This window comes from Ovis aries, chromosome 1, assembly GCF_016772045.2.
Source record: "Ovis aries strain OAR_USU_Benz2616 breed Rambouillet chromosome 1, ARS-UI_Ramb_v3.0, whole genome shotgun sequence".
Taxonomy (NCBI): Eukaryota; Metazoa; Chordata; class Mammalia; order Artiodactyla; family Bovidae; genus Ovis; species Ovis aries.
In genome coordinates this window covers 123,583,917-123,603,920 of record NC_056054.1, presented here as the reverse complement: position 1 = coordinate 123,603,920, position 20,004 = coordinate 123,583,917, and the positions used below count along the sequence as shown (strand labels likewise).

Genomic DNA, 20,004 nt, shown 5'->3' with positions numbered 1-20,004 from the left:
CATCACTTCATGGGAAATAGATGGGGAAACAGTGGAAACAGTGTCAGACTTTATTTTTTGGGGCTCCAAAATCACTGCAGATGGTGACTGCAGCCATGAAATTAAAAGACGCTTACTCCTTGGAAGAAAAGTTATGACCAACCTAGCTAGTATATTCAAAAGCAGAGACATTACTTTGCCGACTAAGGTCCGTCTAGTCAAGGCTATGGTTTTTCCTGTGGTCATGTATGGATGAGAGTTGGACTGTGAAGAAGGCTAAGCGCCGAAGAATTGATGCTTTTGAACTGTGGTGTTGGAGAAGACTCTTGAGAGTCCCTTGGACTGCAAGGAGATCCAACCAGTCCATTCTGAAGGAGATCAGCCCTGGGATTTCTTTGGAAGGAACGATGCTAAAGCTGAAACTCCAGTACTTCGGCCACCTCATGCGAAGAGTTGACTCATTGGAAAAGACTCTGATGCTGGGAGGGATTGGGGGCAGGAGGAGAAGGGGACGACCGAGGATGAGATGGCTAGATGGCATCACCGACTCGATGGACATGAGTCTGAGTGAACTCCGGGATTTGGTGATGGACAGGGAGGCCTGGCATGCTGCAATTCATGGGGTCGCAAAGAGTTGGACACGACTGAGCGACTGAACTGGACTGAACTGAACTGAACTGTTGGGGCAGGGATCACCGAGACCCTGGAACATGCAGTACTGGTCAGACTGGGAAATGTCTTTTACCCACACGGAGAAAGGGGTCTACTGGGTTCACCTACGTCCTGACTGCTGGCTGTAAGATCCTCCTCTGATTTTCTCCTGAATCCAACTAAGTATCCATCAGGCCACTCCTGCTTAAAACTTGCTTTATATATAGCCTTCTAGGTAGTGAGAACCATATATCCTACACACTCATGTATTACAGACAGGATCTCGGTATAATTTTTAATAAATGTAAAGGAATGAAAAGAATAGAAAACCCATGTTTGTACTGGTCATCCAGTTCTGTTTAGGTATGTACTTACTAACTTTACATTGTTATTGTTTAGGCGCTAAGTTGTGTCCATAACCCCTTGGACTGTACCCTGAGAGCCTCCTCTGTCCACGGGATTCTCCAGGCAAGAACACTGGAGTGGGTTGTCATTCCCTTCTCCAAGGAATCTTCCCACCCCAGGAATTGAACTTGGGTCTCTGACTTGGCAGGCAGAGTCTTTACCATTGGGCCACCAAGGAAGCCCATTAAGTACGTTGTCACAGGTCGAACACCTGCACCATCTTTAATCTTTGTCAGCATTGCTATTTGCCTTTGTATTCTTACACTGCATTCCTTTCCGTGTTTTCTTAAGGTCCTTTTTTTCTCACACAGGCCGTGTCATACAAATTTTGTGTGTAGCTCTTCCTCACGGCTTCCCTGGTGGCTCAGGGGATAAAGCATCTCCTGCAATGCAGGAGACCTGGGTTCGATCCCTGGGTTGGGAAGATACCCTGGAGAAGGAAATGGCAACCCACTCCAGTACTCTTGTCTGGAGAATCCCATGGACAGAGGAGCCTGGCGGGCTACAGCCCACGGGGTCACAAAGAGTCAGACATGACTGAGTGACTTCACTTTCCTTGTTGTAGTTTTAGTTCAGTTCAGTTCAGTTCAGTTCAGTCGCTCAGTCGTGTCCGACTCTTTGCGACCCCATGAATTGCAGCACGCCAGGCCTCCCTGTTCATCACCATCTCCCGGAGTTCACTCAGACCTGCGTCCATCGAGTCAGTGATGCCATCCAGCCATCTCATCCTCTGTCATCCCCTTCCTCTCCTGCCCCCAATCTCTCCCAGCATCAAAGTTAAGTGATCATAAATCATGCCAAAGCCTATTGTATTGTCACCCAAGTGGGTTCTGAGTTTGAAGACAAATATGACATCTGTGTGTTCCTATGTACTTTGGCTTATTATCTCTAAATGTTTTAGGTACTGTTTCCTTTCTAGGGTAAAGGGCATCTTATAAGCATTTGTATCTGCTGAAGCAATCCATTAGTAGTGATAAACACTCCAGTACAGGTAATTAATGGGGCATTCATGTTGACTGCTAAATATCAGGAAACCAGAGAGAAAAGGAAAATTTTTACTGTACTGAAAAAAAAAAATTGTTTTAATACCATTAACACATGTATGTGGGACTTCCCCCATGGCTCAGCAGGTAAAGAATCCGGCTGCAATGCAGGAGACCCAGGAGATGTGGATTCGATCCTGGGTCAGGAAGATTCTCTAGAGAAAGAAATGGCAACCCACTCCAGTCCTCTTCCCTGGAAAATCCCATGGCCTGGTGCTCAGTCCCTCAGATTTTTACGATAGGGTCGCAGAGTCGTAAAAATCTGAGGGACTGAGCATACATACATAACACACATATGTATCCCTAACAAATAGAGAACACTGTTTAGTATGTTTTAAATTTGATATAACTAATGTCATACTGTATTATTTTGTACCTTGCTTTATGGCTCCATAATGAAATTTACTAAAATTTCATTCACTTATTTTCACTACTACATTCCACCAGAAATAGGTCACTCCATTCCCTTGATGGTTAGTTTCTTTCTAGTTTTCACCATTACAAACAATGTGCATTCCTACTCCACTTGTCCTAGAATTTCTAAGTCAAATATGTTGTGATAGAATATATGAGCCTTATACTGGACATGATTTATATATTTTTAAATGAATCATTCTTTGGCTGTGCCGGGTCTTTGTCCTCTTCAAAAGCGTCCTCTAGTTGTGGTGCACTGTCTTCTCATGGTGATGGCTTCTCCCGTAGCATAGCATTGAGGTGCGTGGGCTTCGTTGCTCAGCAACGTGTGGAATCTTCCTAGACCAGGGATCGAATCCATGTCCCCCTTGCATTGGCAGGTGGGTTCTTAATGACTGGACCGTCAGGGAAGTCCTACTAGATGTTATTTAATTGTTCTCTAGAATTGATGTGCCAATTTGCCCTCTCACCAACAATGTATGAGTTCCCATTTTTCCCCGTTTGATATCTTGATGTGGTCAGACTTTTTTCCTAACATTAATAAAGTGGCATTTTGCTTTATACATGAGTTTGGTTTTCCTGTGTCAATCACTCATGCTGGTAATTGTGGACCTGCAGGGCTTAGGATCTGGCTATAAATCATGTGGAGAGGCTGAAAGATAAGCGATAGACAGAGAAATATATTTACAAAGCACATATTCAACAGAGGTGGAGTCTCTAGAATATACAAAGAGCCCTCAAAACATGACAGTTAAAAAACAATCTATTTAGAAAATGGGCAAAAGACACATATTTCACACACCAAAAAAGGCATCAGATGGCAAATAAGCACGTGAAAACATGTTCAGCATCATTAGCTCTTAGGGTAAAAACAAGGCCACGATGAAATTCAGGCAAAGGTAAGAAAAATTGGGTCACTCATAGGTTCCTGATGGGAATGTAAAATGGTTCAGTCATTCTAGAAGAAAATTTGGCAGCTTTTTAAAAATCCAAGCATGCAACCACTCTATGACCCAGCATGTACCCCTGATCATTTATCCCAGAGAAATGAAAACTTAACGTTCACATAAAAACCTGAGACGAGTGTTCAGAGGAGCTTCATTTATAATAGTCCCAAACTGGGAACACCCCAAATGTCCTTCAGTGGATGAATAAATGGTTAAACCAACTGTGATACATCCATACCATAGGATACTATATCAAAATAAAAAGGAACAAACTATTGATATACACAATCCAGATTAATCTCCAGAGAACTGTGCTGAGTAAAAAAGTCAATCCCCAAAGGTTACACACACGATTCCATTTATGTAACATTCTTGAAGTGGCAAAATTATAGTGAATATGGAGAACAGAATCTATTATGGAGAATAGACTAGTGGTTGCCAGAAGTTAAGGACACAGGAGAAGGGCATGGGATGGGAGAGAAGTGGGGAAAAGGCAACACACAGGATCTTCAGGGAGATGGAATCATCTTTCATAACACTGTTAAAGTCCTGGCTCTGGTACTGCACTGTAGTTTTGCAAAATGTTACCACTGGATAAAGGATACCTGGGATCTTTCTGTATTATTTGTTAACAACTGCAGGTTGTTGTTTAGTTGCTATACTGTGCCTGACTCTTTGTGACCCCATGCACTGTATAGCCAGCCAGGCTCCTCTGGCCAGGGGACTTCCAGGCAAGAATACTGGAGTGGGTAGCCATTTCCTTCTCCAGGGGATCTTCCCAACCCAGGAATCAAACCTGTTGTCTCCTGCATTGGTAGGTGGGTTCTTTACTGTCTGAGCTACCACGGAAGCCCATACAAATCTACAGTTACCTTAAAAAGTTTTCACAAAGCCTATTATTCTGTATCTGTAACTTCTTAATCAGAGATTAATGAATATAATTGAATTATTTAAGAATCAAGGTCATTGTTTTAAATAGCAATCTGAAAAAAAGGCAATATTCACAGGGACACCAGCCTCAGTCTCTTACTTTGGGTCTTTTAAGGCGGTCTCTTCTTTTGTCTGGCTATTCATTAGCCTGCTTCCCCTCTGCTCCCCTCACCTGCCCCACCCCCACCTCCCAGCTGTTTCTCTTGCTGTGGGTCAGAAAATCATCATTCATGCCTCCTGTGTTATTTTCAAGCCAGCAAGATTTTGAATAAGGGCCTCTCTTACAGAATAAGCACATGACTTCTTAATGACGATTAGTAATTTGAGAATAGCTTCCTACTTTCAGCAGAAGTATCACACAGAGACAGAGGCTGAGATGGTTGGATGGCATCACTGACTCAATGGACACGAGTTTGAGCAAGCTCTAGGAGATGGTGAAGGACAGGAAAGCCTGGTGTGCTGCAATGCATAGGGCCGCCAAGAGCTGGACATAACTGAGCGACTGAACAACAACAATCACACAGTAAGAATTAATCCTCAAATGTTGCCAAACTCATTTATGTAAAGTTAAAGGAAAATAGTTGGAAAAATTCTTCCCTTTTGAGCAAAGCAGTCAGTATGGTAAAGACAGGTATATTTATTTCATATGACAGCACATTTCACAGGATATGTTCAGTGTTTATATGCCACTGACTTTAATACCGTACTCCTATAAAGTATATAGTTATAAATACTGTGTGCCACATAAGCAATAAAATTCTTACATATAAACAGCAATCTACTATAGAGAACAAAGAATTCACAAAGAGATCCTTAGTGTTTAGTTTCTGCTCTGCTTTTAACAGAACTGGTCAATATTTTAATAATATGCAGAATAATGGCTAATTTGCAGTGTGCCTTTAACTGTCTGTCATAACTTTGTGCACTTTTCCAGCAACTTGCCAAGTATCGACAGAATTTCCTGAAAAAGGCTGAGCTGCTGCTTGATATGTGTATTTTAGACAGTTGTTTCTATTCAATAGGAAACATTGCTCACAGAACTGCAGTTGCACTCAAGTTTATAATGAGTTATTTTCCTAACGGAGAGCAAATGCCATATACACTAATCACACAGATGTTAAAGCCACAGTTTAAACAAGTTAATTCACATTTTGAAGCACATTGCTTATAATAATACTGCTGTTTAAAATACACTACTGCTGAAATGATTAGACCTCCCCAAAAAGCACAATATAAAACTCACGAGTTATTTCTAATAGCAAGTCCTGGCTGTTAATAGAGAGAGAATTACTTTTATAAATATAGTATTCTGATAACATTTGAGCATTTAGAAAAGTGCTTTTTCCTAATAGATTTGCTTTATGTGGTTAAGTGCAATGCAGCTTGCTGTGCTTTTTTACATCTTACATATTCTTAGCCCTGAACTCCATTTTCTGATATTCCCCCAGTGCACATGTTTAAAGGTTAAATGTGGACAATGGAATTCAGGTGACATTTACAACTCTTTGTATAAAAGGAACGCTAATACAATGGGTAAAGGTGATTTCAAACTGACAACAAAACAACTACCGCTCCAGGAATTTTCTGACTGGGATTCCTCAATGATATCAAAACACTACATTCTGTATAAATTATGAACGTCTTCATAAAATTAATCAAAAGCAGGATCAGCTGCATACTGGCAGTGCAGGAGACAAAATCCACAGCTAATTTGAGGTGTAGCCTCTAAGAATGAAAAGCAGCATCACAGATGGGGAGAGGGAACACACGGTAGATTCAGTTCAGCATCCCCCGGGGTGGGGGCCGCCCGGCTCACCAGCTAGAGAAGCAGGGAGGGCCATCCTCGGACACCTCCGTGGACCTTGAACTCCCATTTACTTCTCACTGAATTTGGTGGCACATGCCTTCCTGCCATCTGTGGCCAGCGCGCTTTTTTGAAAGGAAGGAGGGTCGGTCCACACAATATGCTGCTTCCGGCTGCAAGAAGCTCCTCCCCCAGAAAAGCAGGCAGAGGTGTGGGACCAGAGTGACAAGGGGGTGTGTGGTGTATGTGTCAGAAGGGGTGGGTGTGCAACGGGGGCAAATTCTGGTTTCGTCGTGAGATTACTCTAGATTTGGAAAGAAAGATAATGGAAATGTCCAAATTTCATTTTCAGCCATCCATTTGATTATATGGAGAAGAGAACTCTGTTACAACTTTTAGGTAAAAATCTGGTCTGACTTATACCCTAGAATTTAAGTGATGCATATTACCAGTATGTAAGTGTATATACATTTGTGTGTTTGTGTGTGTATACACTTTTTTTTTTTTTAAAGCAATGTCTTTCTAAATTCTGTTCCAGTATACCTTTGACAGCTCTTTGGTAAATACTTATAAATACCAATTGTTGACAAGTAGGAAAGGGCTGGCACCAATGTTGGCTAGAAGTTGTTTGGGCTTTGCGAGATGCTTTCAAGGAGACTGACGAAGAATTTCTGAATGAGGACTGTTTTCTAAAATAGCTTCAAGCACTTTTTATGGCTTCTACTCTCTCTTATTTATCCAAACAGAAACACCAAAATTCCAGTTAATAATGAGACAGATTTTTCCTTAATTCTGATATACACATATTCCAACTCTGTACACATTAAATAGTGGTATTTCATGACAACATCAGTGCACTTAACAATTACTTATTGCACATCATGAATAACGAATGCCCAAATCTTCTGGCTCTACCCTGCCAAAACTAAAGGGACAACTGTTCTCTACTGTGTGACGTTATCTTTCTGTCAAGTCTAGCGTGGGTGATGCCTTAGAGGCCAGGGCTGTGAAAGGGTCTGTGGGAGGGGTGGTGCCAGGTGGGAGCAGAGGGACAGGCGGCGGGGGTGGTCTTCTTGCTGGCAACACACAGAGAGACACATTGGTACTTCTACCCCAGTCATCACCAAGCGTCACCTTGGAGCCAGGAGACGAGCTCAGCTGCTTACCCAGGAAAACGTCTGGACGAGTGGACCCTGACTTCCCTATCACACCAAAGTCCTCTTCTTCCTCGAAGGTTACCCATCCTTTGGGGTTGCTGACTGTTAGTGCAGGCGGGCCCTGCGGATCAAAACTGTCATTAAACCCATCCAGGGAGGATGAAGGCTTGCTACTGTTCTGACCCAGAGCCCTCAGCGAAGAGAATGGACTTGGAGCAACAGGCTCTTCTTTGGAGAACCATGAAGTGGCCTCTGATTCTTGAGACTCAGCTCGAAAGGGGTTTCCGAGGGTGGCGGTCCTGTTGGTGAAAGGATTTGTGCTGCTCGAGCTTGGGATGAATGGGTTTGGGGAACATCGCGTGTTTTCCTGGGATTTACTCCGGGCTGGAATTGGAGGCATTGTCAGCATGCAGCTTACAGAACTCAGAGTGTTCGTGTTACTTGGGGTTGCAGAAGGCAACGGCGTCAACCCCCTTGGGTTTGGGGTGTGAACAGATGGCTGAGCCTTTGATACAGCAAGCAGGTTCAATGACAAGTCTTCAAATGGGTCACTCTTTAATGGCGAGTCCAATCTGACGGCGGAGACTCCGTTTGTTTTCACCTGGGAAAGAGAGAGCCCATTGAATAATCAGAACAAACAAAAAGCAATACAGTTACTTTGAATGCCCCTTCTGCTTCCTGTCTCGAGTATTCTTCATTCTGAGGGGGTCAAGTATACATACTCAAAAAATAAAAAAAGGAGCTTTGTGTAGTCTGTTACTCTGGTGGTTAAACAAGTACCATGAAATTTTTTTTTTTTAAACTGTGCTAAATAAGTTCTTTTATAAATACAGCTTATTTCATCCATGCAAGTATTGATATGTAAAATGGAGAACTGCCCTGAATTAGCACATGAGTTTGGTTCATGCCCAGTTGTATCAGATAATCAAATGAACTTAAGAAACTCACATTCAATTCAAAGTTTATGCTAAATTGCTATGAATAAACTTCCAACACCCATCTGTGATGATGATGTGGTTTCACTGTTTTTTGAAATATATTTTCATTGAGAGTTAATGTTACTATGGAAATTCAACCTTATGGATAAAAATTAATTTTATTAGTATATCTGTATTCATAAGCTGAAGATAATGCATCATTTCCTTTTCCACTTGTAGAATAAAATTTTCAAAGCATTCTTTGCCTTTTAATGTCAGCTCTCCTTTGTAGAATAAATTCTGAATGTGAAAATATTTTTTAATTGACCTTCTTCATCTTTAGATAGGTTTATTAATAACTAACTGCAATGATTCTTTAAAATTGGATGGCGTGGTACGGGGAGGAATTCCATTTCTATTTGGGATAGTAATTCTTCAACCAAAATAAAGCTATGCGTCGCAGAGCTGGCTGTGAACGGTTACTGGCAGGAGGAGGGGTCAGACCTACTTCACAGTCATGAAAAATCCGCCCTGTGTGCCCACTTCACAAAGAAGCCAGCTGGAGTGGGGCCCAGCTGTGGTACCGGGCACAGGCTACTTTCCTAAGGGAAACACTGAACTGAAGCCTGGCTGTATGAGAAAAGTAGCTAGCTTTATTGGGAACTCCATTTTATTTTTTTGGAGGGAACTCCATTTTAATTAAAAAAAAAAACACTCTATATATAATTATTAAAACTAGGTGGATGACTTGGATATTTATGCCAAATTAAAGGTAAGAAAAGCACAGGAGAGGGAGAATTTTACTTAGCTAAAGACTTGCAATGTACAAAATGGAGCATGACCCAAAATGAATTTAGGTCATTGTTACAGCAAGTAACTAAACATTCATAAGATATGTTGAAAAACAGAGCAGCAGTCTCAATAAAACATTGTTTTGCTGTTCTTGGTTTAGTCGCTAAGTCATATCTGACTCTGCAACCCCACAAGATGACTATAGACGATAGCCCACTAGACTCCTCTGTCCATGGGATTTACCAGGTAAGAAAACTGGAGTGGGTTGTCATTCCCTTCTCCAGGGAATTTTCCTGACCCAGGGATCGAACCTGTGTCTTCTTCTTTAGCAGACAGATTCTTTATCACTGAGCTGCCTGGGAAACTCCAATAAAACATAACTGTATCTTCTTAAACAGTAACCTGGTGCTTAAGAACAGGTAAGGCTAATTCCCTTCCAACCCAGTGGTTAGGGCTCTCTGCTTTCACTGCCAGGGCCTGGGTTCAACCCCTGGTCACATAACAGAGACCCCACAAGCCACATGGAGTGGCAAAAAAACAAAACAAAACAAAAACAAAGAATAAGGAAGGGTGCTCATTTGCAAAAGGAAATGGTATGGATAACTCCTTACGTGAATCACTCTCTAATCTATAGTATACTTTAAGTAAACAAGTTTTATTTTTCTTCAAACTTAATATGACAATAAATTTGTACAAAATTAAAGAGCAGACATGTCATAGATTCTCAACTGTATTCTAAGTGTATTATAGTACCTGAGAGACAAATTTACTATAGACACTATAGTAAAATTACAATTAGCTATACGTTACCAGTAATGACTGGGTTATTTACGATTCATATGACAAAAGAAAAGTACTTGAGTGGGTCTGAGCCCTGATTCTCCCATGGTAGACAGAGTCCATGACACAGACATTATAGGTAGGAGGTTGATGCTTTGTACAGCTTAGAATAACAGGCCTTTGCCAAATAAATGTTGCACATTTAAATATCTTTATTTTCATATATTAACAAATTTTTCTTTCAAAATAATTTAATAGAAACATGATCATTTTGCCCAATGAGATTTGAAATTATGAGAGCCACATCATCATTCATTGCATTAGAATGAATTTCTATGTATCTAAGCAGCATTTATGATGACTTGACATTAATGATGATGGTATTTTTTACAGAGAAGGGTGTTGGAAAGGCCCTTAAATAATCCTGCTATAATGTTAACTTTCATCTTTGTAAATCATCAATTTTTCTTTAACAAAAAAAAAATCTACTAGTGCTACTAGTTATAATCTACATGCTAGTAGTTATTTTTTTAAGTTTCCCAAAAGAAATCTAGGAAAAAAATTGAATTTTGTACTTACATAATTATGCCATTGTTAAAACCAAGAACCAATTTGGTTTTGCCAAATACACTTTCATATATCTAAAGCTTACCTTCGTAAAGTTATACTTTTTAGTCTTGTTAATTTTTGTAAAAAAAAAAAAGGCAAAATAAATGGGAAAGCACTAGCAAGAATAACTAAAATGGTTCCTAAGAATTCAAAATACTAAGAAAAAAAGCAGGTTTTATGGTATGATAACAGAATTTATTAATGTGGACAGGTGGTTTTTAAAAATGGGTGAAAATTTAGATGTATGAAGCAAAAGGTTCATACATCTAATGTGCTAAGACAGATGAGAAGCACATATAAGATTGAGAAATAATCCGATACCTGTTACCCTGATGGTTGCTCCTGCTTTGAGAAACGAAACACAGACATCAAGGGAAAGAGTTAGAAGGACAATCTGAGACCAACCAGCAACCCTAACAATTCAGTCTTCAAAACACTTTCAGTTTTTATTACATACAAAATCCAAGAGCAGTGAGATCTGCAGGTCACAGTATAAGATCAAGAGACAATAAAATGTACTGCTGTAACAGGGCTCAGGATTTAATTTTATCTGAGGTTGATTACTAACTAGTTCAAAGTAGTAATTCCAAAAATAATATTCCAAATACATTATTAGAGCACTGAAGTATTTTCAGCAGGCTATGGATGAAATGTTTGTGTCCCCTCAGATTCATATGCTGAACCCCAATCTCCTTATGTGATGGTATTTGGAGACATGGTCTCTAGGAGGTGACTGGGGTTAGATGAGGTTGCGAGAGTGGGCCCTCTTGATGGAACTAGCACCCTTTGGAGGAGACACACCAGAGGGCTTGCTCTTTTTCCCCTTGTGCAAGCACCAAGGAAAGGCCATGTGGGCACAGAAGAGGCCCCAGCAGAACCCAACCATGCTGGCATCCTGATCTCCAGCTTCCAGCCTCCAGAACTTGAGAAGAAAAATTTCTACTGCCTGAGTCACCCAGTTCATAGTATTTTGTTACGGCAGCCCGAGGTTAGGGCACAGCCTTAAGACAGCCTATGGGTTCATCATGGTTAGAGAAGTTGTACAAAATGGCACTACTTTGCAGAAAAGTGAAATCTGGTTATTTATTTCAACATGGTCAGGATCCAGGCTTGTTCTATTAATCTATCATCCAAATTTCCTGAAGGGTGATACTAAAGATGAAATCACAATCTTTCTATAATATAGTAGCAGTACTTTAAAAAACTACAGTATTCTTAAGAAACAGTTTGAACGAATCTTCCCCAATATTTAAAGCTTACCTTATTTTAAAATACCAAAACTCACTTAGACAGTTTTGAGAGACACCATTCTAAAATTTATAAATAATATATTTATTATATATTTATATTATATAAAATGTGTTACTACAAAACATGAGACTCCTGAATTTAACCTTTCCTGATTATGCCAAAGCCTTTGACTGTGTGGATCACAAGAAATTGTGGAAAATTCTGAAAGAGATGGGAATACAGACCACCTGACCTGCCTCTTGAGAAATCTGAATGCAGGTCAGGAAGCAAGTTAGAACTGGACATTGAACAACAAACTGGTTTCAAATAGGAAAAGGAGTATGTCAAGGCTGTATATTGTCACCCTGCTTATTTAACTTCTATGCAGAGTACATCATGAGAAATGCTGGAGTGGAAGAAACACGAGCTGGAAGATTTCCAGGAGAAATATCAATAACCTCAGATATGCAGATGACACCACCCTTATGGCAGAAAGTGAAGAGGAACTAAAAAGCCTCTTGATGAAAGTGAAAGAGGAGAGTGAAAAAGTTGGCTTAAAGCTCAACATTCAGAAAACGAAGATCATGGCATCTGGTCCCATCACTTCATGGCAAATAGATGGGGAAACAGTGGAAATAGTTTTATTTTTTGAGGGGCTCCAAAATCACTGTAGATGGTCACTGCAGCCATGAAATTAAAAGATGCTTACTCCTTGGAAGAAAAGTTATGACCAACCTAGACAGCATATTCAAAAGCAGAGACATTACTTTGCCGACTAAGGTCTGTCTAATCAAGGCTATGGTTTTTCCTGTGGTCATGTATGAATGTGAGAGTTAGACTGTGAAGAAGGCTGAGCACCAAAGAATTGATGCTTTGAACTGTGGTGTTGGAGAAGACTCTTGAGAGTCCCTTGGACTGCAAGGAGATCCAACCAGTCCATTCTGAAGATCAGCCCTGGGATTTCTTTGGAAGGAATGATGCTGAAGCTGAAACTCCAGTACTTTGGCCACCTCATGCAAAGAGTTGACTCATTGGAAAAGACTCTGATGCTGGGAGGGATTGGGGGCAGGAGGAGAAGGGGATGACCGAGGATGAGATGGCTAGATGGCATCACCGACTTGATGGACGTGAGTCTGAGTGAACTCCGGGAGTTGGTGATGGACAGGGAGGCCTGGCGTGCTGCGATTCATGGGGTTGCAAAGAGTCAGACACGACTGAGCGACTGAACTGAACTGATGATCCTGATGCATTAGTTTTGGAAGAGTCGGATAAAAACTGGGAATGGGTTCATACTAAGATGCAGGGGGATGGTATTAAATTGATCCAGAAAGCTGAGTTTTTTTTTTTTTTTTTCTTTTTTGGCTGTGCTGTGCGGCATGCAGGATCTTAGTTCCCTGACCAGGGATCGAACCCATGCCCTCCGTATTGGGAGCATGGGGTCTTAACAACTGCACTGCCAGGGAAGTCCTGAGATTTTCTACTTGGTCTCTTCCCTCACTATCAGCTATCACTCCAAAATAGTATAGCTGTGATGCTATTACTTCCCATTGGATTCCTGACTTCTGGTTTTCAGCTGATAATCAGATGACTAAGACGTTGAAAGTCAGATAAGTGGGGCATTTTTACATTTTCTAAAGGGTATATAACATATATAATCATTTGAATTAGAAGAATCTTTTCTATATAGAATTATAGAATCAAATAACTTAAATAGTAATAACAAGTAAAGCTGGGTCATGCGTGATTCTATGTTTTAAATACCTTGTATATTTTTGGCGGAATTAATAAAGACTTGTAAAAATTAGTAAGTGTTCAATTCTAAGACTGTTTCATATTATTACCAAAATATCAAAATGTGAGTTATTTTACTAACTCACCCTTTTCAAGTTATAGCCATTACAGAAGAATTTTTAAGACTTTAGATGTTCATTATTTTTTGAATAGGCATTGTTTTTATGGTTCAAAATTAAAAAGGCACAAAAGGTAAAATGCCTCCCTGTCTTTCTGACTGTGAGCTCCCAGGAGGAAACTAAGCTCTCTGTGATCTTTCACAAAGGCAGTCTACACATGAACAAGACCTCCATTCCCCAGAAAAGTGTGTCTTGTGTATATAATGTGTAGAGGGATTTGACATCAATGACTGAGGCAAAAAAAAAGGCTTATAACAAACACCTTTCACAGTTCTGATGAGCAGAATATAAGAGTCAAGAATACAACCTACTAAACCATACACAAAGCACAGGCTTGCTGTGCTTTGTCAGCAAATTACCACACCCATTCCAATGAAAATCAGAAAGCAAAACAGGGGAAAACGACCTAAGAAAATGATACACGGCAGTCACGGAATATTCATCCTATACTATTTGTGTCATAAGATGACTTTGTACTGAGAACTGCAATCTTCCTTGACAGTGTGTTCTTTCTGAAGTTGTTCAGAGTACCGCACCTACTTTCAATACTGAAAACATTTTATAGAGTTTTAGGAATTAGCGTTCACCTTTTCTGTGAAAAGCATGATCACTTTCTGTCCTAAAACTGTAGTAATACAAAGCTTTAAGATGGCTTCTTTGAAAGTTTCTTGCCCTCCAATTACACTAAAAATAAATAAATAAATACAATACTATACCTTATAAGAAAAGGAAAAGAAAAAATCATCATGCACTAAAAGTAGACTGGCAAAGAGAAAATAATGGACATTTATTGTTCGAAGGGCTTCTATAATTACTATGTATCTTCAGCGTCCTCAATTACATTACACTTTTTGGTGTTGATTAGCTTAAGAGAACATCATTCTCAATTATATATCCATCTTAGCTTTTTAAAAAATGTGACCAACAGTCTAATAAGTAAGTGCTAATTGCTAAGTATTTATATTGTTTCAAGATTCATATTTACTTTATAATCTGTTTTTCACTGTGAAGAAGCATAAGAAACTGCTAACTTCTGCCAATTAGCTGGACATACTCACATATCTGCAATATGTGAGTGCAAAATAAATGCAAATAATAGTTGGCAAAATAAATGCAAACTGTTATTCTAAACATGCTTAAGGGACATCACCAGTGTAATATTTCTGTATTTTAGACTATTCCAAAATAAAAGCAGACTTAAAACTTCAGTTCTTTGGCCTTGATGGCATTTTCAAGTTAAAACTTTTGGATAAAATTCAATGTGAGGCTAGACAACAGAAATATAAAGATAAACCTTATACTAAAGATAAACTTACACTAAAGATAAACCTTAATGATTTTACTGAGACGTATATAATAGAAACTAAGTAAAACAACCTCCAAGTAAAACAATTCAACTCGCATGAATATTCTTGTGTTGAAACAACTTTGTGTATACACACCAGAAGGCTTTCCAGTGTGAGATCACTCTGGGTAACAAAAGTCCCTGTGATCCCGTGATTTCCACCCACCAAGGCAAGGGCACTATTTTCTATGTGGTATTCATGAGAACATTATTTTGATGGCTTATACTTTGGTGAATAAGCTTGCTGCTGCATGCCTGAAACATCTAAATGGATCCAGTAGTGTCTGAAACTTAGAGATCCCCAAGGAAGCCCAGTGCCGGCTCCATCACAGAAAAGAGCTAACTGCAGCATCAAGAGAAATAGGATTATTGGAAATTTACTGCCAATGGCCAGGGATTGACCTGACTGCCCTTCTGTCCAGCAGGTAAAGGCCAAAACTAATCTAATAGCTGGGAACAAAAAGAAACTAAATTATTACTGTCCATTCTAATTAAGTATCCAAAGAAAATTACACACGGAAAAAAACAAAAAAAATCACCTCCACTTTAAACAAGGTAAAACAGCCTGGGAGCCACTTGGAAGTTTTAGGGAAAAGAGCCTTTAGGGAAAGAGCCCTAATCTAGGGTCACTCTCTGTGAACCCTTGATCCAGACAACAGGTTGGACAAAAAAACCCCAACCCTGAAACAGCCAAACATGCATCTGTTGTGTGACAAGTCTGAGATGCCAAATGACACTCACTGGTTGAAGTCACATCTAAACATGTTATTACCAGCAAACGACGAAATTTTTAAAATCAAATCTTAGCTGTTTTTCTAAAGCTAATAATTAAAATAAGTATGTTCAAAGACTACAGCAAAGGCATCAAATATGCCTCAGTAAACAAAAAAAAAAAAAAAGGAAAAACAAAACAAAATGTAGGCAAAGGTCTTCACACACACACACCCACCCCGCTCCCCAGATGATCTTTCTCCCCACTGGAAGGCCTTACCTGCGGCTGTGCCGGAGACTCAGAAGGCAAGCTGTGGGATGACCTGCTCCGAGGGGGTGGCTGTGGGGGCGTTTCCAGGCTGGGCTGCGGGGCAGCCTGGGGCAGAGGTGCGGCCACCGGGATGAGAGGCTCCTGCATCTTCTGAACAGGTGGTGCAAAAGAAGGCGGCACAGGAAGGGCAGCCTGAGGCTTCAGGGGTTCGGGAAGAAGAGCTGAGCCTAAAGAAAGTCATTTCCAGATGTTAGGCATTCTCTGGAAAACCGAGTTTATCCTTCCTTTCGGGGAATGGTAGGAGATTCCTGTCCCTGTCCCGGCCCCCAGTAGCCTCCTTTATTATGGCATACAGAAAGACAGGAAAAAAAAAAAAGAGAGAAAGAAAGAAGGCTACTTCAATTTGAGTAAGTTGTATAAAGTGAGAGACTGCAGAACGAGAAGAGACAAGAAGCAGAAGGGGAGGATACAGAATGGCACTGCCGTTTCCATTACGGGTCTACCTTTCAGTACTTCGGAGGGCTTGCTTTGGCTTTCAGGAGTCAGTCTCCCAGCAGATGCCCGTGCGTGGCTCTGGGGGGCGCTGATGACTCCAGCACGGGGCGGAATAATCTAAAGATGGGAAACGAAAACCACTGAGACATTTACCTTATCTGCAACGGACAAGATTTGGTGAGAATATTGTTTATGCATCTTGTATCATTTCCTCAGCCTCTTGTCATCCCAATGGCTCTATTTATTGCCACATAATCATAAGTTTCATTGTTTTTTTTATTACGGATTAACTTTTATTGGTGCATAGTTACCTTACAATGTTGTGTTGGTCTCTACTCTTCAGCAAAATGAATCAGGCATACATATATATATATATATATCCCCTCCCTTTTGGATTTCCCTCCCATTCAGGTCATCACAGTGTGTTAAGTAGAACTCTCTGTGCTATCAATTATATATATATATGTGTCAACCTGAATCTCCCAGTTCCTCCCCTGCCCTTTGGTATCCACACATTTGTTCTCTATGTCTGTGTCTCTATTACTGGTTTGCAAATAAGATCATCTATAGTATTTATCTAAATTCCACATATATGGGTTAATACACAATACTGTTTCTCTCTTTCTGACTTCACTCTGTATGATACTTTCTAGGTCCATCCACGTCTCTACAAATGACCCAATTTTGTTCCTTAAGCTTCAAAAATCTTCCTTTTTATTTTTCACTGTTTACTATGTGCCAGGCACGGTGTTAACTAAGCACTGGGTATGAATTTACATTTCAATGTCCAAATGGCTCTGGGGGGTAAGGTATTATTTTATCATCTCTAATTTAAATGAAGAAATGTATACAACTGTCCCAAAGCCATAGACTTAGAAAATAAAGCCAGGAGCCGAACTCAGGGCCCGTGTTCTTTATCCTATATCATACTGCCTTAGTGGGACGATTTTACAGGTCAGGAGATGGAGCAGGACATACACTGTGGAACTATGAGGCTTACCAAAAACTACACTGAGGCTGTTTTTCTTTATTAAACACAGAGGTTAAAAACTTTGGAATGGCTAACTCAATGTGCTGAAATACAAAGGCTGGAAGATATACTGGGGAAATAACGTTCTTTTCTACCTTTACATGTTTGCTGAAGGCTTTAAGCACTCAGTACCTTTTCCTTATTTTTTTATAAATTGGAGGATAATTGCTTTACAATATTTGTTGGCCTCTGCCATACATCAATATGACTCAGCCACATGGAGGTATATGCCCCCTCCCTCCTGAATCCCCCACAGGTACACACATGTCCCCTCCCTCTTGAACCCCCCTCCCATCTCCCACCCCCTCCCAGGCTTCTAAGTTGTCACACAGCACAGGGTTGAGCTCCCCATTCCCACCTGCTATCTATTTTACATATGGTAATATATACGTTTCCATAGTATTCTCTTAATCAGTCCCACCCTCTCCTGCCCACGCTGTGTCCACAAGTCTGCTCTCTCTGTGTCTCCACTGCTGCCCTGCCAACAGGTTCATCAGTACCATTTTTCTAGATTCCATGCATAAGCAAAAGTTACAAATGTAATCGCACAAAATCCTGACTTTCCTTCCCTATTCTTATAATATTCAGTAAGCAAAGTACTTTGTGGGAAGTGGTACAGTCGGTGAATAACAATTTCTCCTTTTTTACAAAAACAAACAGGGGAGTGGATAATGGCTATTTTAGGTATATTCCACAGACACTTTACTTTGGAGCATATTATTATATATAGAAAAGGACTTCAGGTTGGCTACAGGACAAAAAACAAAATACCCCTGTCTTAGAAATCTTATGAGAATTTCTTAGACTCGAAGTAGTTTCATTAGCAGAAGTTTCTTCATTTCCAGGTATAGTCACAGTTCCCAGGATTCAGCTAGTGGCCTCCTAATAAGCCCAGGCTCCACCAGACTGACACTGGTTTCTCTTTTTTTTTTTCTTTGAATTACTTGTTCTATCCCAGAGAGAATTTTCATGCGGGTGAATAATAGAATAATTCTGTGTATAACAAAACACAGATAAACATGCAGAAAACCACAGACTTACAACGCAGGGTGAAACCCTGCAATGCCATCTGCTCTCCTGCAGTTAAACCTTTAGAACTGGTTTTAGCTGACAGATTATCATCAATGGGCTTCCTGAAATCTAATTTTAAAATCCTTCCGGATTTCCCTGGCGGTCCAGCGGTTAAGACTTGTACTTCCACTGCAGGGAGTACGGGTTCAATCCCTGTTTGGGGAACTAAGATCCCACATGCATCGAGGTGTGGCAAAAATAAATAAAAAGGAAATAACCTTTCTGATTGAAGAATGACTTTACCTTATTAATTACTCAGATAATGTCATAAAAAGTTGCCCTAGTACATCACTTCCCCATATATTTCAAGATTCTAAGATATTTATTTAGTGACTGTAATCACTTAACTGTACCACTTTTATTCAAATAATGAAGGAAGCTTTTCCTTCTGAAGAGGATGTTAGCATAACATTCGAGTTGAAGGTGGGGCTGCCCTGGTGGCTCAGTGGTAAAGAATCTGCCTCTCAATGCAGGAGAAGCGGGTTTGATCCCTGGGTTGGGGAAATCCTCTGGAGAAGGAAATGGCAACCCACTCTAGTAATCTTACCAGGGAAATTTCATAGACATAGGAGCCTGATGGGCTACAGTCCATGGGGTTGCAAAGAGTGGGACACAACTCAGCAAGTACACACACACACACACATACAACTCAGAGAGTAAAACACACACACACACACACAAAGGTGCCTTGAAGAGCATCAGGTCTAATTCCCCCAGTTTAGAATTGAGGAAACTGGAGTCCTAATGGGCCCGTGATTTCTTCAGGGTAACACATCTGATTAGTAGCAAGTTGGGACCCAGGACCTAGACCTCCTGGCTCGCAAGCGAGGCGCTGCCTACCGGTCTGGCTGCACTGTGTCCAGCAAGTCCCGGGCCTGGCAGTCCGGCTTGAGGTGGAAGCTGACTGCGTCCTGGAACAAAGGCATCACACCATGTAGCTCAGGTGTTTGTTTTTAAAGAAAGAAACAAGAAACCATGCACTTATATCCACACTGTCTATTCATGGTCCAGCTTTAAGATTAAGTAGCTGAATTCGAATGTTTACCTAGATTATCTCTCCGTGTCGTTCCTGGGCTTTTGGGTGCTTTGAAGCAGGAAGGAAAAAAAAATTACCCATAAGTAAACAATCAAGCCATATTATATAATACTAGCTAGCTGTTCTGTTTCATTACCAGCAGAAATGGGGGCACGAGGTGGAAAAAGAAAACCAAAACAAACTATTCTGCTTTCGAAATGCTGGAGGGTATTATCAGCCCTTTAGAAAATACCCCCAAAGAGAAAAATTTAGACTACTGAGAGTGACATTGATAGGACAAGTTGGCAGTTGGTCTGATACCTCATTTGGAAGGTAACTTTCCCAACAGAGCTCTTTCCTGTGAATCCTGAAAACACATGGTCAGTTTGGGGGAACGGTCACAAGATGTGGCCCCACTGCTTCCCAGAGCTTGGTGGACTCACGGCTCCAGGACCAACAGACACGCACTTTCCAAATCACACAAGACATCAAACAGCA

The 20,004-nt window shown here is 40.5% G+C and overlaps 1 protein-coding gene across 31 annotated transcripts in view; it reads right to left on the bottom strand.

Annotated features, from left to right (window-relative positions):
* Window positions 1–4,986: 4,986 nt before the first annotated feature.
* The window catches only part of SYNJ1 (synaptojanin 1), a 94,659-nt gene continuing 79,641 nt past the window's right edge, over window positions 4,987–20,004 (bottom strand). For 17 of the 31 annotated variants that reach the window (XM_042229548.2, XM_060403642.1, XM_042229552.2 and 14 more), the window contains 5 exons: window positions 19,537–19,575; window positions 19,332–19,402; window positions 16,399–16,507; window positions 15,905–16,122; window positions 4,987–7,931 (listed from right to left, as the gene is read on the bottom strand). In XM_042229548.2, the coding sequence (XP_042085482.1) occupies window positions 7,131–7,931; window positions 15,905–16,122; window positions 16,399–16,507; window positions 19,332–19,402; window positions 19,537–19,575 (1,238 nt within the window). In that variant the 3' untranslated portion in view covers window positions 4,987–7,130. Of the gene's footprint in view, window positions 7,932–10,749; window positions 10,774–15,904; window positions 16,123–16,398; window positions 16,508–19,331; window positions 19,403–19,536; window positions 19,576–20,004 lie in introns of all 31 variants that reach the window. The other 14 variants (XM_042229551.2, XM_042229553.2, XM_060403660.1 and 11 more) reach the window with 3 other exon arrangements.